The sequence below is a fragment of the Saccostrea cucullata genome, unplaced genomic scaffold (genome assembly GCF_032062105.1).
Source record: "Saccostrea cucullata isolate Sc308-1 unplaced genomic scaffold, CSIRO_AGI_Scuc_v1 ctg381, whole genome shotgun sequence".
In the NCBI taxonomy this organism is placed as follows: Eukaryota; Metazoa; Mollusca; class Bivalvia; order Ostreida; family Ostreidae; genus Saccostrea; species Saccostrea cuccullata.
In genome coordinates, this window is record NW_026925537.1 from 203,254 (window position 1) to 215,625 (window position 12,372).

At 32.4% G+C, this 12,372-nt stretch overlaps 1 protein-coding gene across 2 annotated transcripts in view; it reads right to left on the reverse strand.

Moving 5' to 3' along the window:
• LOC134269153 (nuclear hormone receptor HR96-like) overlaps positions 1–12,372 on the reverse strand; it is a 92,135-nt gene that overhangs the window by 66,359 nt on the left and 13,404 nt on the right. For both annotated transcript variants that reach the window (XM_062751373.1, XM_062751375.1), the window contains exon 2: positions 2,609–2,649. In XM_062751373.1, the coding sequence (XP_062607357.1) occupies positions 2,609–2,649 (41 nt within the window). The remainder of the gene's footprint in view (positions 1–2,608; positions 2,650–12,372) is intronic.

Below are 12,372 nucleotides of genomic sequence, written 5' to 3' on the forward strand. Positions count from 1 at the left end.
ATAACATTCTTTTTTCCATTTCCTTCACTAGGAATCTAGGATTTAATTATACTTGTGTTATGGGAAAGTGTATTAATTCTAATCTTCTCTTTTTCATAAATCAATAACAGCATTTATATGCATCATGCAAGGAGGAAAATGTAACAACTTTAACTAGCTAAGAGGATGAAGATATTATGCTTTAAAAATATACTCTAACACAAGTTTTATAGTTCCTCCTTAAAAAATAAACTGTTGATGCAGGAGTTTTATTTATAAATATCTAATTAATCAATTTGTTATATATATTTTTTTTTAATGCATTAATTTTAATTTCATTCATTCTTTTTTTCTCTTAAATATGTAGTTTGAGAAAAATAGTTGGATTCTATTAAAGTTTTGGTGATGCCCGAGATTTCAAGATCACTGACTGTCAAATAATAAATTGATTAAAGTATATCTGCCGTGTATGCGTCATTAATTGCCAATGAAATACATACCCTGAAATGTCACATAGCTAATCATTAACTGATTTGGTTGAACAATAACAGAATATTAACTCATTTAAAGTACAGTAATATAATTTTTCAAAATATTTCAAACTTGACAACACATGATTTAAATAAACAAAGATTATAGCAACACAACTTTTAGCCTAGGTTTTAATCCTCAGCTCAGAGTTATGCCCCTTAATTCAGGTCTGTTTTTCATTTATGAGAAAGAGAGAGAGAGAGAGAGAGAGAGAGTACAGATAAAAATAATATTTCTTTATGAGCATAATTATTTTTTTTTTAAAAATTATAAATTATTCTACTTCATCAATATAGCAATCAATGAACTTGAAATAATGTAACAATATTACAGAACATGAAAGTCTTGACACTAATTTACAAGATAAGTCTCAAGTTCTTTGTGGATATATACTGTACAGGGTTCGACATTCGCGCTCGTCACCTCGTCATTTCCATCCAGAAATGATTTTGGACGACCTGATTTTTAGTTTGGCTCGCCCAAATGACGACCTGGGACAAGTTGGGAATATTTAATAATGATCTTTAATATTTTAAAATAAACTTCATAAGGCTTTGCAAAAATATTTTCCTGTAAAAAAACCAACTCTTTCAACATGTTCAAATTGCCGCCGCATAGATTTTCCTTCCTGCTAAATCTGTGTTTGATCAATCAGCTGATGCAATTTTTACCAAAAGTCTTGATTAAAGTTTTATTTGAGATATAAAATATGTCAACTTAGTCAACAATCACCTTAAATATAAAGAGTAATTATCATCATTGTAACATCTTGCATTTCCCCCTACAACTTTCTGATCATCTGATGATCGTTTTCTGCTGCTAGACAGCCATGTTGGGTGTCCACTGTAATATCACACCTCGTTACTTCAGTCCAGGTTATTTGAACCCATTTATGCAGGGTTTCTGTTGTCCCTCTGAATATTTCACTGATATATATTGCCGGTGAAGGGCTGCAAATTTAGGCCTATGCTCGGCACTTACGGCCTTTGAGCAGGGAGGGATCATGCCACACCTGCCGTAAATTCCGCAGGACCGCCCCATTTAGTCGCCTTTTACGACAAGCAAGGGGTACAGGATTATATGTTTTAAACTACAAACTTAAGCATTCTGCATGTCTGATTCAATCATCATTCTGCTCATATTTTTGTTTGATAAAATACTGAAAGACATCTTGATATTCCAAAAATGTCGGGTTTACATTTTTTAATACAAAATTGAAAAAACACAAATTCTGTTAATTATCTTAACAAATTTTAAACAATTGTACATTGAGTTTTGTTTCATTTGATATTTTATTTGGACGACCTGAAATTCATTCGGGCAACCTGCGACCATACCAAGGTTGCCCAAATGACGAGACCAAATTTTGACGAGTGTCGGACCCTGTATACAAGACCTCATTATTCATACATGTAAATTAAAGTAACAGGATTATATTCTTTTGGTTTAAATAAATTTGTGAAAATAATTTCTCCAGAAAGTAATTCTTATTTGTAATGCCCCGCATCAGGAGAATAGCTTTGTTCTGGTACAAGTCCGTTCCTATCCAAGCCTGTGTATCTGTTCACGACTACCTGACAGGTAGATTGTTTGTACATATGTAAGAGAAAGGAAAAGTCTTATTCAACCTGTTAAAAACATTCCCCTTTCCTTGCTTCTGTCAGTTTCAAATTACCTTGCTTGCAGACCATAAAAATACATTTCTTTTCCAGTTTCAATTCCTTTGATCAATTTTTCTTAAAGAATTTTTTTCTGTGTTTTGATTAACTTAAATCAGGAAGAGTAATGCATGAACTACAAAGAAAGATATTGGTAGGTTGATCAAATAACAAATCTACCACATAGCCACTGGTGTTCCATATACTCATGTTTTAAAAAATCTATCATTTTCAATTGAAGTTTCCTCTTACTCTGAAGACAATACATGTATATATAAAATCAGAGAGAATTTTCACATTTCCTAATTAATAGAAAACATTGGCGGAAGCCCATGCTAAACCTTGCACATTTATTGACCAGTGATGATCCAGTAAAAGACAAGATCATTAATGCATGGGTATCTGATGATTATTATGTCTTGAATTTTAGAAATACTCACAACTCCATCAAGGTCAAGGGCAGCTGCTTCAAGGTCTGCATCTACAATTCAAAAATAGATATTAATTTTGTTTGGTAAAAACATTTGTTACACTAACAATGAAGTATGTAGCATTTTTATTGGCTCGTTATACTAAATTTCACCTGATTTCTTTGTGAAATGTCAAAGTTATATCATATATTATATAGTTTACTGAAATAAAAATACAAACCAACTTTTAAAAGTTTTTAAAACATCAATGATCTAACTCCATAAAACAAGGGAAATGACCAGCAATGCATTTATGCACACCATCGATAACTCCAAAGTGAATGAAGACAAACTGAGTACAAGCACCTGCCTGTAGGAATGAGGAAATGTGAACTATGTCTGATGTAAAACAATTAATTAAGAGCTACAGGTTGATTGGCTGAAGTCAGACCTTGTCTGACCAGAGAGTAGCCAGAGCTAGGCTTGTTGAACACAAACTCTCAAGTGCTCATCTGGGGAACTTGCCAAGCATAAAACTCAGAAGATTGAAACCTAGAATAGTATCAAAAAATTTTTTTCTAATGGTCTTGATTTGTACCTGCATAAAATCTAATATCTTCTATATTTCTATTTTTAAAAAATATTTGTTTAGCCCCTTTGCTTCATGGGCCACATCACTCACCTGAGAAACTTTGGTGATGCAGTTCTTTACCAGATTTCCCCTCTTCTTATATCTATTGTGGCCCCTTACCCCCCCCCCCCTCCCTCCGGGGTCTTGATTTGAACAATTTAGAATCTACACTACTCCAGGATGTTTCCACATAAGTGTCAGCTTTTCTGGCACACTGGTTCTTGAGAAGAAGGTTTTTCCTATATATTTCTATGTAAAAATTGGATTTCCTATTGTGGCCCCATCCTACCCCCGGGGGTCATGATTTTAATAATTTAGAATTTACACTACCTCAGGATGCTTTCACATAAGTTTCGGCTTTCCTGGCCCAATGGTTCTTGAGAAGATTTTTTAATGACCCCACCCTATTTTTGTCTTTTCTTGATTATCTTCCCTTGGATGGGGACTTGGCCCTTTGTTTTAACAATTTAAACTCCCCATCACCAAAGGATGCTATGTACCAAGTTTGGTTAAAATTGGCCCAGTGGTTCTTGAGAAGAAGTTGAAAATATGAAAAGTTTACAGAGGGATGAATGGACTATGGACAAAATGTGATCAGAAAAGCTCACTTGAGCCTTCAGCTCAGGTGAGCTAAAAATTAATATCTCTTTCCACTCATCTCTTTCCACTCATTTAGATGTACACACCTCTTAATAATTGACTTATGAAATACACAATTTTTCTTACATAATCCCCATAGTTTCATATGGTTTTACTTAATTAACAATACATCTGAAAAACATTTGTGCATGATCCACAGCAGTTTGTATGCAATAAATGTAATATGCCACATGCAGATTTTTTTTGGCCAATAGGTTGCACTTATCAAAACCAATGAGTTTTACTCTTACTGATAGAATAAGAGAAGATAACCAATGAGTTTTATTCTTACAGATGGAATAAGGGAAAATGAAAGAACAGAGAAGTAATTAATCCACACACAAAATTATATAACCAATTTTTATCAGAAACACCAATGTGTGAATACTGTATTGACTCTGTTGAAGATGCTCATCATTATTTTTTTGCTTGTCCAAAATATAACTCTCCAAGAAATGTACTTTTCCAAACAATTCAAAATATTATTGATTGTGATCAAACTCATGAACTTGATTTACTTTTGTATGGTAGTCCCAATCATGGACTAGGTATTAATACTCAAATATTTGAAGCAGTACATGCTTTCATCGCAGCAACCAAACGTTTTATTTGAAACTGTCATGTATGTTACTTATGCCAACGCTTTCTAACCGGTACATGTATTTCACTGTAATTTTTTTTTTTTTTTTTCTCTCTTTCTACTTTTTTTTCTTTTGTTTTTTTGTTACTATGTTTGTCTATTTATTTTCATATCTATATATTGTGTGTTCATTCTGACCTTGTAGGGAGAGGGCTAAAATAGGCTTTGCCTGCTGCCCAATCCCATTCACTTATGTGAATAAAATTTTGTATAAATAAAAAAAAAAAAAAAAAATTAATCCACACTGATGCATGCAGTGCTCCAAGCCACACTTACTTCTAGGTTGCTTAACGGTAAAAAGTTATTTTTGGTTGCCATATTTTAGAATTTCAAGGTTTCCAGTAACAAATATTTTTATGTGCATTAGTTTTTATGTGTAATTTTAACATGGCAAAAACAATTTATGAACAACACTGTGGTACTGTAGTTTCATCAATATTCATCAATATTTGAGGATATCATTTATCAAGGAATTAGAAAAATGTATAGATTTAATTCCAGGATCAACATAAATTCATGGAAAATGGTCTGTGATAAAAATAAAACAAATAAAGTTTGTGAATTACTTATGCCCCCCCCCCCTTTAGACATGAATGGAAACTGCAAATATTAAATTGGGAGTTTTTGTACCTCCAAGGGGTATAACTCTGTCAAAAATTGCTTGATTGTACCCAAAACAAAACTTGTCCTACATATTCTAAGGCCTAGAAAAAAAATATGTTTGTTTGAGACATAAAATATGTCAACTAATTTATAGTGCCGCCCTAAATATAATGCTTTTTTCATGATGTGCAAGATTTCACCCAGGGAATTATAGCCTCCAACTTTGCAAGCTTTTCAAGACAGAAAGAAGTTAGGATCACCATTTCTATGCCATAAGTTTAAGTCACAGAAATGCTTGAAAACACCATTTCTTTTGTCATTAATGTTACTTCTATACATGTTTTGATTAAATAAGCAAAAAGAAATTTTTCAAAAAAAAAAAGAAATTGCCTACCTACCTACCCTATATTTTTTTGGCCTGAAAGCGGAAACAAACAATTTTTTTCTAGGCCTAATGAAAAATCTGTGTATACCAAATTTTATTTCAGTATGTGCAACCTCTGCAAAGAAAACTGTTGGTGAATGGATAGACAGACAGACCAACAGACAACAGCAAAGCAATATACCCTTCCTTCTTCAAATGGGACCATAAATGTCCATTTTTTTTTAAAATTTGAACATATCTATTATGTATTAAACTAATTATATAAGCCGTAAGATCTCAACAACGATCCAGTTTTACAGCATTTCCTATTATAGAATTGCTTCTGTTGGAGCCTTCTCGATATATTATTTAGAGCTAATCATGAATATTTTTAAAAAATAATAAATTGAATACACTTCATTTTGTTTCATTTAATTCACTTGTTTAGTACATCTAAGCTTTAAGGCTCTATTTTTATAAATGGTATAACTTAATAACACATATCTACGAATGCTGGATAAGTCTTACTGCAAATGCTGTTTAAGTCTTACACATACAAGCCCTTGTTGTGATGGGCTTTGAAATGGCAGGACTTCTGTAACATTTTTCTTATTTTATAGTCAATTCATTAAAAATTTGCAAATTAAGTCAATTTAGCATTCAATTGATGTCTTTTTTTTATTATTATTTAATATTGTTGAGACAGAGAGTATTAATATAACTCCAAATCTTTCTCTGAGAGAATCAATGAAGAAATGTACATGCAGTGTACCATCATTTTTTTTAATCATTATTTTTAATTCTACTTAAAGCAAAGGAAGAGAAAAGTTCTTAAGAAATAACTTGATTAAGTTTCTTTATCAACTTGCATGCCACATTAATTATAAGGCTTCTGTTCATAGCATTTTGAGAGTATTTAACAGAAATCTATTTTTTTTTTTCAAATCAAAAACTTCTCTCTACTTGTGTGCCAAGTTATATTGAAATCAGACCAAAACTGTAAAAGTAGCATTTTGAAAGAATTTCAAGAAATTTCTATTTTTAGTAACCACAGCAACACCGTTCATCGAAATCAAAAACTGATATACAGAATTATGTATCTTAGTGTAGTCTACTTGTGTGCCAAGTTATATTGAAATCAGACCAAAACTGTAGGAGGAGTAGCATTTTGAAAGAATTTCACAGAAAATTCTATTTTTTTAACCACGGCAACACCGTTCACTCAAAAACCGATACACAGAATTATGTATCTTAGTGAAAAATTATATTTCAAAACTGTGTAGCATTTTGAAAGAATTTCACAGAAATTTCTATTTTTAGTAACCATGGCAACAACATCAAAAACCGATACACAGAATTATGTATCTTTGTGTAGTCTACTTGTGTGCCAAGTTATATTGAAATCAGACCAAAACTGTAGGAGGAGTAGCATTTTGAAAAATTTTTACAGACAGACAGACAGACAGACGGACAGACAGACAGACGGACGGACGACGGACGCATTACTATCGCATAAGCTCTTCTAGTCTCTGACCAGTAGAGCTAAAAACAGAAATAACTTGTCTTATCGAATGAAAATTAATTCTTTCATAGCCAAATCTATTTTTTTAAATATAAAATTCTCTCACGTCTCAAGACGAAAAAAAATACGAAAGATCGGACACGCTTCATTACTAGGATGATGTCAATGTCAGAGTTATCGATCGGTTTCCACCGTGAAAAAAGTAATTTCAATGTCATCTTTAAAAACAGAAATAACATCAACAAATGAGGTGCTCAAGAACAGCTGTCAACATCTTTGTTTCAGATTTGATACGTACCTTTCGTCAGCAAATAATTATATGCTGAATTACGCATGCAAAAGATGTTTTCAGAGTAACTAATAGCATACAGTATCACGTAAAAAATGTTTTAAGAATTCTGTTTACTTTAAGGTGTTTTCATACTACTTAATTTGAACTTTCTTTTTTAAATTAGCAATTACACTAGTTGCCCTCTTTTATAAAATATGCAAAACAGGCAGACCATTTAACCCCTGGCCAGCCCACACTCCATTCAGGACAATATTGATATTTATAAACTAAGTAATTTTCAAGAAATATTAACTGCTACATCATACGACCTTGATCTTTAGGGATAAACATTGAACAATTATCCAATAGCTCTATAGGCAAGTAAAATTAGTACTTGGGAAAGTAAAAATGATGTCAATGCTATATAGAAATGAATGCTTACTGTAGATTCCTAAAAAATGCACAAAAACAACATACTGTTGTAAAAGTAGCATTTTAAGAGAATTTCACAGAATTTTCTAGTTTAATTAAGTAACTTTGTTAACTCAAATCACTAAATCTAAAAGTTGATATTAATACTGAATTTATAGTGTATACTATTTATAACCCAGCTATACTGATATTGAGCAAAACCTGTAGCAAGAAAAACTTTTTCAAAGAATTTCTAAAATGAATATTTTTGGCTACCATGGCAATACATTTCATCAAAATAAAAAAAAGAGAAAGTATTACATGTATCAATATCTTGAAAAATCGCTTACAAATGGAGGGATAAAGGATCCCAATTTGATGTGTTAATTCAACTGGTCTCTGACCAGTGGAGCTTAACAAGAGGCCCAGGGGCCACATCATTCACCTGACTATTGGCTAGAAAAAAGCAGAAATCAGTTCAACATTGAAAATTTAAACATAAAGTGGTTTGGGGAGAAAATATGGCCCCACCTACCATACCTCAAGGAGTCATGATTTGAACAAACATGAATCTTAACTGCCTGAGGATGCTTCTATATAAATATGACCAATCATAGCTTAAATTTGCTGTTCTTGAAAAGAAGATTTTGACAGATTTTTCTTATGAATTCAAATGGAAAACTTTGATTGCCCATTGTGGCCCAACCCTATCACTGGGGATCACGGTTTGAACAAATTTTAATCTACACTACCTCACAATGATTCAATATCAGTTTCATATTTTCAAGCACATTGGTTCTTGAGAATAAGATTTTTAAATGATGCCATTAAAAAAAATGAATCCCCTGTATCCAAGAATACTTTGTGTCAAGTTTAGTTGAAACTGGCCCAGTGGTTCTGACAACAGAAAATGGACATAAGCTCACTGGAGCCATTGGCTCAGGTGAGTTTAAAAGAATAAAAAGAATACCTGTACTATTTTAGAAGTTTTCAATGAATGATTAGGAGACAATCTCTTTTGAGTGTGAAAGCATGGCAATGACGTGCATGCACTCTTTGGTTGTTGATTATTTCATAGGGAGAATAAATTGATATATGGTTTTTATTTTTACATACTCATAACAGTGGATTTGAGAAATTGATTATAAAGACTGGGAAAGGTATACATTTTAACCTACTACACATGAGGACAAGAAGAGAATAAAGTTGACACCTATCCTATAATCCTATATATCACTAAAGCAATTGGTTTTAAGGCACTCTCTACATATATTCACAACTTCTGCAACAAACATGACCAAGCTTAAATAATCCAGCCATCATTTTCTTACACCTATACTCTTGTCTAAGGTGGTGACCAATCTTATGGTCAACAGCAATCGCTCATGTGAAATATAAGCTTATACAATATCTGTGTAGTTCACTTAATTGTACTATTTCATCAGTTTTTTTTTTAAAATCAACTTTGTTTAATGGACACATATTAACACTCTCATGACAGATAAATACTAGCATCAACTGAATACTTATAGTACTAATTCCTGACTGAAAATAGCCTAACAAATGTACTTGACATGATTTTGAAATTTTAAAATTCTAATCTTTTTATCCTATGTGATCTTGTTCATCTGACATTAGATCAGGATCTTCTGATCAAACTTTTAATGTGTCAAGGCTTCTACATCCTTCTTTTTTAAAAAAAAAAGTTGTGACTTAAATTTTCTAAAAAAAATTAAATTTTCTTGAGATAATATCTCCAGCACATTCCCTCCACAGCTTATCACTAGTTGTGGATTTTTGATGAAGCTCAAATGAAACTTCATACACCCAAAATCAATATCAACTTATTATAAGCTGTACTTGGTTTTTTACAAAAACATCTGGGTCCTAATGGTTGTTCTATAGAAATCAACATGTCTCGACGTGTTGTCCCCTCAGTCCATGTTATCGTGTCTCTTTACTATATCCAAAGGTAGCAGGTGCTTGTCTGCAACTGCAAAGCTTTTGACTGACACTGACAAATGCCAGACTCGACAATTTATCTCTCTACCGAGGAAAAAAAAATCGGTTAATTTTAAACAAAGAGTAGGCATGTTTCTTCAAAGCAACATATACTATACTTATAGAAGGAGATCCTCAACACGACAAAAGTATGCGTAAATTATGACAATGAACTAATTAGTTGAAAACATGCATATTTTACCAAGAGCCCTTGAATGGCCTTGATCTTGTCTCAAAAGAGTTTGCAACAGAGAAAACAATGTATTGAAAGATATCTATATTTAGTAATATGCTCAGCAAGTACCACTTTTGTAAACGATGAAAATAAGTAATGATATACTGGATCAAATGATTTAAGCCTTTTTGCAAGCACCTTTAAAAACATTGACCTTTTTTGTTGTAAAATTAGATTTAAAAAATCTTTTTTCACAATTTGGAAAGGAATAAAAGTCATTTATACCAGTAAGAGTTATTCCCCTTATGAGAGGGGTCAAAGAACCTTAACTCAAAATTAACTTTTAAAATAAATTTTCTAGGAGAGGACATCAGCAAAATGCTGGACATCACTTCTTTTAATCATTATGATCAAACTATAAATATTACACTTTATGCTTTAAGGTTCTGCACTTGTAAAAGTGGGTTTTATGATTACTGTATAGCTGCATTTTTTTTAAACAATTTTTAAAATGACCAATAAAAAATTGAACAACTATTTGTGGGTTGATTAAATTATAAAAAACATATCTACTGTATACTGCTCTACTCGGAGTCTTTCTCAGTACCTCAGTAATTAGTATGGTAATTAATAAAGTGATAAAAAGTTAATTAAAGGTCCCACTTTATATAACACTGAATTTAAGCAACAATCATTAGTTCCCCCTTCTATAAGTATCCTAGACAGGCATTTCTCTGAATAAACAAACAACATCAGTGTAAACAATTGATAAACTTGCACTCAGTGACTTTAGATTTAGATACATATTTATACCATTTTTTTTATTTACTTTGGACCTGAGTCAACTTAAGTAAATTTTTTCACATGAAGTTAATTTTTTTAACCCCTAAAATCATTTGTCTTTTTGATTGCAATTTCTGGTTTCCTTTGACCCAGAACCACAGACATATAAAGGTCATATGGCTATTTCTAAAAGATTCTTCATTTGAAGGTAAATAACATTTTCGAGCTAAAAAAATCAGTGCTTATAACAGAAAAAGACATTGCTTTTACTTTAATATGGAAAAAAAGTTGTTTTTTTTTCCCCAGTATGACCAGTTAAACCTACAATCAAAGGGGGAACTTACAAAAATTTCTACTGGATCAGCTAGACTAAATCCAAATTTTCATGTAAATAGCTAGGCTGACACAAGAGACCCTTAGGCCACATCGCTCACCTAAGTAACTTTACCCTAGTATTATACTTCATCAGTGCCCGCTCCCCCCTGGTAATACTTAATGTGGTCCCATCCTACCCTTGTTGTTCAGGATTTGAACAATTTAGAATCTACACTACCTCAAGAAGCTTTGACATTAAAGTTTCAGATTTCTGGTCCAAAGTTTTTTGAGAAGATTTCTAAAATTTCCCCCCTTATTAATTTCAATGAACAACATGGATTTCCTATTGTGCCCTCAACCTACTCCAAGGGACCATGAATTGAACAATTTAGAATTTACACAATACCCCATCAGGAAGCTTCCATATTATGTTTCAGATTTTTTGGCCTCATGGTCCTTGAAAAGATTTTTCAATTATATTTCAATCTATTCTGGTGTCACCCTACCTTAGAGGTCATGATTTGACAATTTAGAATCTACACTCCCACAGGAGGTTTCCTTTTCACTGGTTTCAGCATTTCTGGACCAGTGGTTCTTGGGGAAAAGATTTTTAAAGATTGTTCCTATATATTTTAATGTTCAAGACATGAAGAGGATTTTTAAATATTGCATTAGGTTTGATGGATTTTTGCCCCATCCCTCTAGGCTTGGCCCCAGGGGGGCATAGGCTATGAATTTCACAATGTTTGTTCTCCTTCACCCACGCTACTGTATACAGGGAAATTTTCACCCCTTTCACCCTTGTCACAATTTGGCAAATTTAAAACTGGGTGAATTAAAAAAAACAGTATCAATTCTTAGACAGAATTGTGACTGGGTGAATTTAAAATGAGGCAAAATTCTTAGAAAGCGTAAAAGGGCGAAAAAAAAAAGGGGGGGCGAAAATATCCCTGCATAGAGTACATGTATATGCCAAAATTGGTTGAAATTGGTTAACTGTTTCCAGAGAAGCCAAATATGTTAAAAAATTTTACACACCCCACCGTAGCAATACTCAAGTCACTTAAGTAACCAAAAAATAGGAATTTATTAAATTAGGGGCAGAATTCACATTCAGAAACAGATAGCATAGGTGTACCGGGTTAGACAATTTTCACTGTATAACTAAGGAAAAAAACTTTCTCTTCTACGAGAACAGCTAGTTCACAGTAAACAGATCATTAGTATTGTCCAAATCATGACTTTAGCTAAGACAAAATAAGGAAACTTTTTTTTTTTCTTTTAAATTATTTTTATAAAATGAAAAGAACAAAAAGAAAAGAAAAATTTAGGCTTATTACCAGGTAGTATACTGTAAATGAAAATGTTGACTCAGAAATCATTTACTATACCGTTCCATAATTGGGATCCTAAGAAAGGCTTTTCATTGACTAACTGAC